The sequence below is a fragment of the Rissa tridactyla genome, chromosome 9 (genome assembly GCF_028500815.1).
Source record: "Rissa tridactyla isolate bRisTri1 chromosome 9, bRisTri1.patW.cur.20221130, whole genome shotgun sequence".
NCBI lineage: Eukaryota > Metazoa > Chordata > Aves > Charadriiformes > Laridae > Rissa > Rissa tridactyla.
In genome coordinates, this window is record NC_071474.1 from 19,649,552 (window position 1) to 19,662,998 (window position 13,447).

General features: G+C 40.9%; 1 protein-coding gene across 6 annotated transcripts in view; it reads left to right on the forward strand.

Annotated features, from left to right (window-relative positions):
* The window catches only part of TLN2 (talin 2), a 192,677-nt gene that overhangs the window by 136,846 nt on the left and 42,384 nt on the right, over positions 1-13,447 (forward strand). For 5 of the 6 annotated variants that reach the window (XM_054213457.1, XM_054213456.1, XM_054213459.1 and 2 more), the window contains 8 exons: positions 1,055-1,236; positions 2,349-2,481; positions 4,043-4,144; positions 6,894-7,064; positions 7,701-7,847; positions 8,721-8,822; positions 10,185-10,304; positions 12,773-12,919. In XM_054213457.1, coding sequence (XP_054069432.1) covers positions 1,055-1,236; positions 2,349-2,481; positions 4,043-4,144; positions 6,894-7,064; positions 7,701-7,847; positions 8,721-8,822; positions 10,185-10,304; positions 12,773-12,919 — 1,104 coding nt within the window. The remainder of the gene's footprint in view (positions 1-1,054; positions 1,237-2,348; positions 2,482-4,042; positions 4,145-6,893; positions 7,065-7,700; positions 7,848-8,720; positions 8,823-10,184; positions 10,305-12,772; positions 12,920-13,447) is intronic. The other variant, XM_054213460.1, reaches the window with a different exon arrangement.

Below are 13,447 nucleotides of genomic sequence, written 5' to 3' on the forward strand. Positions count from 1 at the left end.
TTCAGATCCATCGAGTCCAACCATCAACCTAACTCTGACAAAAACCATCACTAAACTATATCTCTAAGCACTGTGTCTGTCCATCTTTTAAATACCTTCAGGGATGGTGACTCAACTGCTTCCCTGGGCAGCCTGTTCCAATGCTTAATAACACTTTCAGCGTAAAAGTTTTTCCTAATATCTAGTCTAAACCTCCCCTGGCACAACTTGAGGACATTTCCTCTTGTCCTATCGGCTGTCACTTGGGAGAAGAGACCAACCCCCACCTCTCTACAACCTCCTTGCTGACGACAAGAAGCAGGTTTTCTGGAAGAATAAGTTTCTGTGGGCTTTCTGTATTTTTTCCTGAGTTCTCTGCCCTCAACATCCATAACTACAACAGAATAGTATTTGAAGTAACTAACAAAGGGTTTTTTTTCCAGGGGAAAAATAAATAAGTAAATCCTTCAAGCTTCATAATAGCTTTGAAGCCAAGGTCATGTATCGTTACTGACTCCCCAGCTGCTCCTTCCAGCTTTTGGCAGCCTCCGTTCCAGCTGGCAATATCAGATGATGCCGTAGCTGTTGCAGTCTTAAAATTGTGGGGCTGTAACTGAAATCTAAGCCTGTCCTCCAGGCCTGTGGTACCTGGGTTTATCAAATTACTGGCGATTAAATAGATACTGAGATGATGACCCAATTAGAGTGTTGTAGTCAACTAATTCCTGGGAAAAGAGCATGCTTGGTTGGATCTTGCAAGTTTTGTGACAGATAAAGTTTATTTTCAATGATGTCTCTGTAGTGTACAAGTGTCATTGTGTTCTCCTGTTTCTAAGCTGGATGGTGCCTTTCTAAACTTGAAAAGTGTTTCTTAAGTATGTTACAGAGAAAACAGTTGGACTGCAATGACTTTAGTACTATTTCCACATTGACTATCCGTGAATATAATAGTATGATACGAGAAATGATAATGCCATTTTAATGCTGCTAATTAAACAGATTTTTAGGAGCAGAAAATGTGGATGAACTCAATTATTTAAATGTTCTTTGTGTTCTTGTACCTTTTTGACCACAGGGATCACAAGCACAGGAACCAATTCTAGTTTCTGCTAAAACAATGTTGGAGAGCTCGTCTTTATTGATCAAAACTGCTCGTTCTCTGGCTATCAATCCAAAAGACCCTCCTACGTGGTCTGTACTAGCTGGGCATTCCCATACTGTCTCCGATTCTATCAAGAGTCTTATCACCTCTATCAGGTATGTCTTTTGTAGCAACTTTTTTGTGGCCACATTTAAGCCATAATAAGTGAGCAGCCGTTCATAAAGAATAATACTGTATGGCCATTAGCACTGTGGTATTTTTCACTAATGGGAATTATTTATTCTGTGATGCGTAGTATCTCCCCAGTTATGCTGAGTGTTTAATCATGATGACTGCAGCACTCTGCAGCATAGGGTTTTTCTTTGTTTGTATTTTGTTGTCCTTCCCTGGTTCCACCTCCAATTCAGTTTAAGGTATATGTAACAGAATGCTGTAGAATGGAGGGGAAAAAAAAAAAAGTAGCTAATATTATTTTCAGCCAGATCACATATGAATATATAGTGTGTGGAAAACAGCTTTTTTTTTTTTTTTTTTTTTGTTAAGGTGAGTGAGACTGTATAAATTACCTTTGCTATCTATTCTTTACTGTAGTGTTCTCAGTTTAGTTGCAAGAATGCTGTAGCAAGAAGTGAATATTCTGTATTTTTCGGACTAAACCTGTCTATCCCTTTCTTATAAAAAATTTTAAAGTGTAGTTCTATACTTAACCTCTTGATACTGATTAAATCAAAATGGTATGAAAACAGTGAACTAAGGAGTGTTTACGGTTTAGTTGATCTTTGATAGTGATTGTAATGAAATAGCAACCTGCATGTCAGGACAAAGCATTCCGAAACTAGCCTTTGTTAAAAGATACCTTGGACTGAGTGTAACACCTAATACCTAGAGAATTGTTTTCCAAGACAATCGATTGCACTGTACAGAAACGTGAATTTTTTTTTCATGGTGTCTATTGCATTTTCATGTTGACCTTCATTATTGGGCCAGTCTGGCCATCTCGAGGAGGTGGAGTTTGCACTCTTTTTCTGAGGCAACAATGGGGTTTTTCTGTTAATAAAGGAGTGGGGTGTGTGTGTGCGTATGAAAGTGTGCAGAGTACTCTGTATATACATGAAAATCCCGTAGGTAGAACAAAACTAACTTTTGTCCTTATTGCTTTCCTCCCACGTGCTTTATGCATTGTCAGGTAATGACGTACACTTGTGGGCATTCCTGAAAGTGCCTGCTTCTTGCCCACCATGCTTAGCTTACTATCTCTGTCTTTCAGGGACAAGGCCCCAGGCCAGCGAGAATGTGATTTCTCCATTGATGGGATCAACAGATGCATCAGAGACATTGAGCAGGCCTCCCTTGCAGCTGTCAGTCAGAGTCTGGCCACCAGGGATGACATCTCAGTTGAGGTAAGGGAGATAGCACAGGGACAGACAGAGTAGTGCTGGGCAGCATCACTCACCCTGCTGCTTTTCTTTCCGTTTGGAGCTGAGCACTTGGCACAATCCACCAGTGAGGGGAGAAGTACTCTTACTGAAATCTTTCTAGGCAAAAGCACGTGCCAGCCAAAGTGTATCATTTCTGGAAGTATACTAGAATCACCAGGCAAAAGCAGAGGTAAAAGTAGTTATTTTTAACAACCCCTGACACATTACTGACTTCCTGTGCTGATATGACAGACTGATAGTTAGCATTCCTTGCCATGTGGAAGTTGAGATGTTTCTGGAACTTTTATTACTAGAAGTTGGTGATGTATACGTCTACGTCATTTTTCTTAATGCCTGTTCTCTTGTTAAATAAGTGAAATCTGGAGTTAATTCTCATAGTTGATTCTATGTTCTCATTAAAAAAGCTGCCTTTCCCTCTGCCCCACCGTGTAGTAATGTAGACTGCTATTTCAGCCTTTAGTTAATGGAGGAAGGGCCATCATGGCAGACTGCCTACAAAAAGTCAGCAATTCATGATCAGATTCTCAGCTTGGTATTTAGTGTCTCTTTGTACTACTGCTTCCTGAAATTGCGTGTCTATTTATGTATTCCAGTGGTTTCTTTGGGCTGTAACACTGCATAGTAGAAACATCTCAGACTAAATGAAGCTAGACAAAAGAAGTTATTACAGAAAATATGTCATAGATATAATTCTTTTCTATTTAAATAACGAAGTCATCTTGGACACCATGTTGAACTGAAATAAAAGTTGCTGAAAATGGCAGTTATTTATAAAGCAGTATGGGAATGTAACAAAGAGCAAAAATCTTTTGTCTTTCATCAGAGTGAGCTAAATCCCAGTGGCTGGCAAGACATTAAGTGGCTCTGAATTAAAAGCCAGGATTTATGTCTTGACAAGCCCAGTAATATGCTTTTCTTATGCTCCTGTCCCACAGATGCTATTCAGGAGGTCAGTCCACATCTCTCTCCTTCAGACATGTCATATTTTTCCTTTGTCTTTCCTTATAGGTGAATTTCTACTAGCTTCAAAGTCTAGAGCAGAGCTTTTTGCTCTTGTGCTGTATTGTCTGCTTTGAAGAATGTTTCTTCATTTTTAAATTGAAGGTCCTGCTGTTTCTCTGATTGGTGCAGTGATACCAAATCTTTGGCAGGAGAGAATAGTTTGCGGGAGGGGGTTGTCACATTGCGATGAGAAAGGACATCTACTCCCGAGTTTGCTACTATCAGCTGGAGAAGGAAGGAGACACCTTCCCCCTTCTCTCCCTAGATCCCCAGACTCACCATATAAATCTACAGAGGAGTAGGCCTGTCTTGGGGCTCTTGTTGTTGAAACAGGGTAAAGGAGTAGAAATGAGCAAGTATGTGAAGAAAGCTAACAGCATGGATTTCTGCATCCTGCTTTAATGGGTCATATGAACAACGTTCTGAGCATGTTAGTTGATCTGACAGTGATTGGTATGATATGGTACAATTTGATAAAAGAATAGCTGTGATAGTAACTGACAATTTCTCTTTATATTAGGCTCTACAGGAGCAGCTGACATCGGTTGTCCAGGAAATTGGCCACCTCATTGATCCCATAGCTACTGCTGCTCGGGGAGAGGCAGCTCAGCTTGGGCACAAGGTACTGTCCTACCATTGTGAAGGTATTTGAAATCTCAGACAGCTGGACATTAGGGGAGTCCATGATCTAGTAGTTTTTTCACCTCTTATGAAAAAGCAGAAGAAAGCATGGGGAAGGAAGAAAGATTTGGATTTCCAAATACTTTGAAGTTGAGACCAAATAAACCTGTTTGTTTTGGGACATCAGAAAGATATTTTCATTGAGGTTTCTGGTGAGGAGCAGGTTCATGGAGAAAGGACAAATGAAGAAAGGGGAAGGAAAAGCAAAGGTGGAAGGGTGGAGTGCAACATTATAGGTCTCCCTACCTCTGGCTGTTGCAGCCAGCAGCTGTACGTATTTGTGAGTTCTTCTGTCTCTTGTGGTGTGTTAAAGGTGACCGCAGGACCTGGGACCCCATCACACTGCAGGCTTGTTCGGCAGGTCACAGAGTTATAGTTCAAATACGTATAGATAGTAGACTTTGGCCAGTTGATGATGTCTGGCAAAGGTCCCTGCATAAAGCACGCTACTCCATTTCCTGGCCGGCTCATGATGAAGCAAGGAGGGAAATGCGTGATGCACACAGAGGTTACCTCTGGCCTATGGAGGCCCATCTCCTGAAGTGGCTTCTCTAGTCTGAGGGGAGGGAGGTTTAGACTCTGGTTTCAAAGGAGGCGTGTGATGTGCCTGCTTCCCACCTTCTGAGAGAGGTGCTCTGTCTCCATTGATTATAGAGGGAGTGCTACCTGTATTACGAAAAAATTAGGGATTTTGAACAACCCTGAGTTTCAGCCCCTGCTGCAAGTTTTTAAGGGTTGGGAGGTAAGAAATACTTATAACAATCTTGTGTTCTATTGTAAGCGTTGTGTAAACAAGTCTGTTATGGGGAATGTAAGTATGGTAGAACTTACTAGAACTCTGTCCAAAAATGAAAAGTTACAATGTGTGTACCAGAAGTGTGCATTATTTACTGTGTTTATTACAAGATTTTTAGTAGTTTCTCAGATAGTAGTTCCTCATCCTACAATATATTCTTGAGAGAAAAATACAAGTTTTCTGTGTCAGTGCATTTAATCCTGGAAAGGAATCACTTTGTTAGTGAGAGCTCTTCCAGAGCTGTACCTAAGTAACTCTGTTTAGCTTTGGATAACCATCAAATATTTCATAACACCTCAACTATTTGTAGTTCTGATTCTCAGTTTACCTAGCCCTTTGAGGCACACAACAAATCAGGATTGCTAAGATACAGGTAGTTAAGGAGTCACATTCCTCCTCCAGCTTGTTAGGTAAATGTTGACCAAAGTTGACAGCACTTTTCTTGAGTCTGTTTTTTCCTGCTGAATGCAGAAGAAATTGTTCCTGCTGTTCACTTTAACACAGTTTAAAAGAACTTAGGTTTGTGAAATCATTCCTATTATTGAGTCTTTTCCTTTTTTTCCTTTTGGTTTGGTTTTTTTTTGGCTTTAATGCTCTAAGGAAGAAAATAGAAAAAGAAGTCCGACTAAGTTTTAAAATTTTATGGGCTCTTAGCTGTCCACATAGTTTAGATGGAGTAAACCTTTCAATATCTTTTCCTGCACATGAAGTACTGCTAATTTTCTTCCTCATGTCAGCCTTTGAAAGCTGCTTATAGCCCCTGCAAACGTGTTGACACTTGGACTTCTGAGGCTTCAGGTGTACCAGTTGTATTTGTGCCCTTTCTGTGGAGTAATCGGCTCACGGCAGTTCATGGTTTTTGCATCCAGTACAAATTGTAAAAGCAAAGTCTCATGGATTTCTGACAGGAACCAAGCACAGTTGTGGTTTTGTAGAAGATGCATCAGATGGCAGGCAGACTGTAAAAATACTCATTCGTATAAAAATACTTGCTTATTTTCTTAGAATACGGGTATAGCCAAAAGCGTATGTTTCCTGAGAATGAGCGTAAATCAGATCAGAAACTGAGGAAAACAGAGACTGACTCCATGTATTTCTGAAGACAGAAGAGAAGCAACAGAAGCTGCTAGTAGAACTGTGTGTTTAGGTATTCCAAACACTGTATTGAGCCGCAGTAATTAACTGAGGAGGAAAATGCAGCGTGCTTGGTATGCGGTCTTTGTAGCATGCCTATTTCTGTTGGCCTATACCAGCCACTGGGTTGCAGACCGGCACTTAACCACTAGTTTCCTTTTTAGCAGCAAGAAACACTGCAGGGTTGGGCCACGTGGCTGTCTTAGGGAAGTGTTCGTGCATCGGGAGTAATGAACTGTGTCCAGAGGTAATGTTAGCGCTTGTGCCCACTCTGGTGTCTTACGCAGCAGAGAACTGTCCAGGCCTGCACTGGAATCTGCCAAAGAGGGTTTGAGAGGTTAGAGAGTGAAGGTTGTGAATACAAGCAGTCCCTGGGGTAAACAGTGCTGTCCCATTTGTTATCTGTCTTCTGCAAACGGATGTTGAGAGATTCCTCCCTAGCATGGAGGTGACACTTGTCATGGATGGTCCTAAGTAGCATGCAGTTCCCGTCACAGTTTTGAAAACGATTTCTTCTGACCTCAAGGGACTGTGTGTGTCTGAGGGAGGAGACACGTGGCTTTATTGAGGAATTTGAAGGTGAAGGGAGACAGAATCACATGGGCACATGTACAGGCTAAACACTGTACAGCACAGAAGCACTAGGACAGTGTGCTACTTGAGCTAACCCCCAGCCCAAAGGTAATTAGGGAATATGCCTCCTCTCTTACACTTGAGACATGGGGTTAATTGCTTTCTGTGGTTGTTCTGGCTTTCTTAGGTAACGCAGCTGGCAAGTTACTTCGAACCCTTGGTTTTAGCTGCAGTTGGCGTAGCTTCCAAAACACTAGATCATCAGCAACAGATGACCGTGTTGGACCAGAGCAAGACACTAGCAGAATCTGCCTTACAGATGCTGTACGCCGCCAAAGAAGGGGGAGGAAACCCCAAGGTACAGTTGCTGTGTGTAACTAAGGGATTGTTGGCAAGGGGAGAGGGCAGGCAGGGCACAAAAAACAGTACCCACCTATTGTGTGGCTCGGGGATACATTTGCAGTGAAAATGCCATTGATGGCTCTCCTGATTTGTTGATTGAAGATAGAGGATTTTTTGGGTTCGTATTTCTTTTTATTTACTGCTTTAGAAAAACTGTTGTTGGGAAATGATGGTTTTTTGTTACAGTCTTTTTTAGTTATATAATTATTTTTTTTTCTGTTTTATGGCAGGCATTTTCTCTTGTTCATATGTCTACGTGTGTCTTTTTTGAACAATTTGTTTTGGTGTTTTGGTATGGAAGTAAACGGTTTCACTGTCTGGTGTTATTTTTGCCGTATCTTTGTTGCCTCTGTTACATACGAGTCCTGTTCATCATTTTTTCTAGAAAAGATCCTAAGATTTCTAAGCAATTCCTATTTGACATTGTTTTCTTGTCTAAGCAAGATTTGTTCTGTCGACATTGGTGTTAGGTTTGGCTTCTCATCTTTGACCTGAAAAGATCCTCTTCATTAATTACACTTTTGATTCACGTTTTGATTTGTGCACAGAACGCTCTCTGACGATCTCTGTTTTCTCATTTTCTCCCTTCCAGGCATCCCATACTCACGATGCAATCACTGAGGCTGCTCAACTGATGAAAGAGGCTGTGGATGATATCATGGTTACCTTAAATGAAGCTGCAAGTGAAGTAGGCATGGTTGGAGGTATGGTAGACTCAATAGCAGAGGCAATGAGCAAGGTGAGCATAGAAATCAGACCCCCTTTTAATTTTGCACTCAAAAGCCAATCCACATTGCAGGGGGTTGGGAGAGCTGCTGCTGATTCACTTCAGTGATGGCTGGTAACTGACACACTGTGACAGGAACCCTAAAGATTCTTCAGTTTTGCAGATTTTGAAATTGAACTGATGTGGGCGATGGTGCTCAAGTTAACAACCTACACCGTACCTGTTAGTAGGATGAATACAAAATATATTTATTTGGGAATATGTTGGTATTTTACTGTGAACTTAGGTCAACTGGCCTTTTATTTTTGCTTCCTTTTTCCTACTTATCTTTCTAACTTTGTGTTAGTCTCCTAAATGATCAGCAGGCCAACCTTGAAGCAAACTATTTTCAGAGAAGGCAAGGTCAAAGCCTGAAGTGCTCCGCTACACTTTGTAAACTATCCTACTAGAAATGTATAGTGGCAAAATGTAAATGAGTTCAGTCCGTATAATTGGCTTTTCCTGTCTCAAGTTAAATGTGTGCAGGATTGAAGCCGTTATGACATAAAGGAATCTTAAATCACTTTCTTGCAGGAACATTTTGTTTCATAATGGTTGCACGTTCCTTTCTATGTTAGCAGAGAACTACAGGTGGTTTGACCTTGCGTAAGAACTTGACCTTGTGCTCGCAAACTCTGCACTGTAAATTCTCTGCATCTTCCGTCCTCATGATGTGGGCTAAAGTCTTTTCTGAGTGTACCTCCTGATGCACTGTCTTCACTTGCATATTTTGAGAGAGAGGGGATCATAAAAATGAATATTTAATATAATTTCAGTATTATGTGTAAAGTATGCTATTTGTTATGAACTTATTATTTCTGCTATATTTCTCCCTCTTTCTTGCAGCTGGATGAAGGTACGCCTCCTGATCCCAAGGGAACGTTTGTTGATTATCAGACCACTGTGGTGAAATACTCTAAAGCCATTGCTGTAACAGCACAGGAAATGGTAAGATGTTTGGTTAGAACTAAGTACAAATTCTTCTGTGTACATAAGGAACGTGGAATGATTTGCACAATGTTGTGAAACTCTTTATAATGCTAGTTTTCAGTAACCTTATCTCTTTAGGTGTTATGGAGCAAACAAAGGAAGTGATCATCTTGTCAGTTTTATTCTTGTATCTTAGTGGCGTGATTGTAGGGGTGGCCCTCTGCAGGAGGACTGCTGGATTGTGTTGTGGCTCTTCTGCATAAAAGCTTTTTATTTGTCTCATTTTCTATGAGAAATAAAAGGAAAACATTTCACCTACACACTTTTTCCAGCAGCCTGTCACTGAAATAACACCTTACATTTATTGATGACTTTAGGTTACCCTTTCACACTTACTGTTCCGTTATGCCTGTGAAATAACATCAGTATTTTCAGACGCCTGTAATACAAATGAATGCAGATCAGCCTCTCAAATTGCTTTTCTTTCATTTCTGTGATTCACCTGGGTTTAACAAAAGAAAAAAGGAATCAAGATTTTCTTAACTCATGTTTCACAGTAATGCTTACCGTAAGATGTTTACCTTTTGAAAGAGTAGGTTTATTGCTTGTTTGTTTTTAAGAGAGGCAAGGGGACTATTTATGTATGCTACGGACAGGATTTGTTTACAAAATTGATTGCTGTTGCAGTCAAGACAGGTTGATGATTCTACTGTCTATGGCATTGCAGCTTATTGGCAACAGTATAAATTTGTCTAAAACTAGTTTTGCCCCAAGGATGGAATTCCATGGCTTTTACTGACATAAATTGGAGACAGAAGAACTATCTCTGGTTAAAAGGTAGGCTTTTCCTAGAGAGATTCAGTTATTTATGCTGACGTTCTACCAAGGCATTCTGCGTAGTCCTACCTATTTCTTCTTGGTCGTCTTCCTGTATCTTAGACGTGTTTTGCATCGGTCCTGAGGCTTTTCCATTTTCATGCTCCCATGCCACGCCAGCTGAGACTGATGTAGGCTAGCTCACCTTTGACAAAATAAGGTGGCTGCAACACACAAAACCCGCTCCCCCGCCCAGTCTGAGTAACTGTGTACCTGGCCTATCGCCCCACTGTGTCAAAGAGTGAATTACCAGCTCTAACTGCTGCTCTTTGATTACTCCGTATGTTCTGCGAGTGCCTGGTTACCGTGAATCTAATAAAGCATGTTTGCTTGAGTTTCCTCATGGAATTCTTGCTGGAGGACAGGTCCCTTACATGGCAAGCGGTTTTCCCTGTTTCATCAGTGTGGCCAAACAAATGAGTGTGCTTCTAAGCTGGAGTGTATTAACAAATTATTCTCATACTTGTCATTTTTCTTTTTCTCTTGCCTGTGTTCTTTTTTCAGATGACTAAGTCGGTTACTAACCCGGAGGAGTTGGGAGGACTTGCATCACAAATGACCAATGACTATGGGCATTTGGCTCTCCAGGGCCGAATGGCTGCAGCTACAGCAGAACCAGAGGAGGTCTGCAGTTTTTAGACCTCTTTATTCTCTGTACACGGTGGCGTCAACATGGGTATTCTTGTACAGTAGAGAATGCAATAAATGCAGAGCAAAGTGACAAGACGTATTCACCTTGCTCGGTTGCAGCAACATGCTTGCAGCCATTGCCAAATGCAATGCATCCCTTGTATGATCAGACAGATAATAGGTTCCAAACCGTTGGGTAATGTGTTTTCCTTCAAATGTCTTTGCAATGATTCTAAAACAAAAGCAGTGAATGCATTTCCACTGCGTTTGGTTCATTAGCCACTTTTGTATGCAAGCACTATCTACGCTATGTGTGCTCTGTCTGATAGGCAAACAGATGTGCTGCTTCTGGCCCGCTGACACTTGAAATGTGGGACAGGACAGCACATCTGTTCCCAGAAGAATTCCATTTGACCTACTATTGCTTGATTGAAACAGTGATGTGAACAGAGTCAACATTATAGGTGTGCTTTGGCTATACAGATCTGTCTCTTTTACAATCTACTTAGATTTTTTGCTAAAAACAGACTTTAAGACGAAACCTATATGCAGCCAGACAAAAACTCTACCAAGTTTGTTTTCATTGGACAGAAAGGAACTGATGGGTGTAAGCGAAATTGTGTGTCTTTTCAAAATGCTATGAGATCTTAAAATATCAACAGTTATTTAAATGCATGTGTCATAAGTACTGTTTCCTTCTTACAATTTGTGGAGAAATATCTATTTTGGTCTTTGATATCGACCTTTCTCTGCTCCGAATATACTCTCTATTCAGTGTGCCTTCGCAGGGTGGGGCAGAGCTGCACATAGTACTACAGAGTACATATTTACTGATAACACACTCAGTTTTACCACTGCTCATGTGCACAGGTGTAAACGGTAGGAATTAGGATTTACTACAACATATTCTCAGTGAATGTTCAGAATTTCAAACTGGCTTCACTTCTGTTTCTCTTCAGCCCTCCCATTGCTCTCAATACGTGTGAATTGTCTACAGAAAAAGACGTAACATTTAATTTCATAAGTGTGGCTTTTTATGCTACAAGCCTTGTTATAAGAATTACCCAATCAAAGAACAGAAAGCTCTTGTCAAAACCTCAGTCCACCTTCAGAAACAAATAGCTTGCCATAATAGTGGACAGTTCCATAGACTGGGACAGAACCTTCTAAATTACTTGAGGCTTTTGCTTACAGACAACTTGCAAACGCAGAGTAAACTCTTCATTATTTACTGTACAGCTTTCCTTCGATCTCATATGTTTTGATGAATTAGAAATTATATATATGCTTTTTTATCTTGCCTGAAAGTGATTGCAAGTATAACTTCCTGTCCTGAAAGTGAGATGCAGGCAACCAGTAGGAGCAGAAATATCTTTTGTGCTTACAGGACATCTTTTGTACCTCAGAGTTGGAATAAGATGCAGGAGGAGCGGGTTCCCCATGCAATCTTACCTACTTCATGCTAACAGAGGAATAAGGACTATTTACCTCAGTTCCATTAATCTGTTACTGCATATTCTCTGAGTACTATTACAGAAATTCTTCCGCCTCTCTCCTCATTTCGCTGTATCTCACCATCACTGGATGTATCAGATTATCTAGATAAGACCTTCAAAGAGTTTTTGACTTTGTAATAACATTCTGCTGCTGGTAGACTTGAGTGTTTTATGCGCAGTAGCTACATGAAAAGCAATGGCTTGCATTCGGCTTGATATTGTTAAGTTGAATTACCATTTCTGCATGTTACTTTCTGCCTGAAGTCGAAATAATTCCATTTGTGATACTAATGGCTGTGATTCCTGCTTACGTATTAATCTCAATACACACCTATGTGCCTCAGTACATGCAGGTACTAAAACTGTCATGTGTTTCTAAGCAGGGACCATGCAGCTTACGCTATAGGATTATTAATAAATCAGAAGCGGCGAGGGCAGGCTTTCACACATTTCACTGCTCCACGTGTACATGGTCAGTTCTGGAGAGTTGAGACTCTGCAAAATTCAAAAACAGTCATGTATTTTTTGTTCCAGTTTCAGCAGTGTAGAGTAAATATGTCATTTTTACCCATTGTATGTACCTTGAATACAGCTCATGCTGACAGTACAGTTCTGGGAGATGAAGTAGTGTATTTGAATGTGATGAAGTTCTGTGTTGCTTGAATTACGTATGCTTGACTTGGGTACACGCCTTATGCCTTCTGTTTCCTGGGTCTGGTTCACTAGTGCTCCTGTTTCATCAGTTAAGCCTTTTACAGGGTTGTGCTACATGAGTAGATGGTATTACATCTGTCCCTTTTTTTCTGATCTCTGCAGAGAGTATAGCAATGGGCAGAAAATTGGAAATAAAGATTGACCAGAGTAACCGTGTTTCCATTTGTGTTGACACAACATGCCAGCATGACATTTATTTATTCACTTTGCTCTTGCTTCCTTTATTTCCCTTGTACCTCCTTTACCATCTAGATAGGGTTCCAGATCAGGACTCGGGTGCAAGAACTTGGCCACGGCTGTATCTTCCTTGTGCAAAAAGCTGGAGCTCTCCAGATTTGCCCTACAGACAGCTACACCAAAAGGGAGTTGATAGAATGTGCTCGTGCTGTCACGGAAAAGGTAAGACCTCCCTCTGTGTTGCCCCATGGTGTTTGTCTACTGAGTTTCCCCAGGGAGTAAGCCAGTCAAATTGTTTTGGTTCAGGAAATTTATTTTTTTTTTTAAACTTCCCATTATAGTACAATATTGGCTCAATTGCACTAAGTTCTTACTTTTCTTTCAAGTGTTCCGTGTAGTTCATATGCTAGATTAGCCCATAATAGGCCTTTGCTCATGTCTCGTAATAGAACTTCAGCCTCATACCAGAGGGAGACTAGTCCAGTACTAACCCCAAAGGCATGAGATGTCACTTGTACCTTATGAGGCACTCCCTTGGAAATACGAAGTCCATGTGGATGGCCACAGTTACTCAGATGAGGCTGGCTGATGACATGTGGTTTCATGTAGCAAAGTCCTCCCCTTTTAAGACTGGACCAACCTAACACACTTAGAACTGCATCTTCAAACTCTCTGGGTTTTTCTTGGTCTTTGGAAACATCCCCTTCAAACAGATGGCCTGGGTAGCTCAGATTTGGTGAACCTTTATGA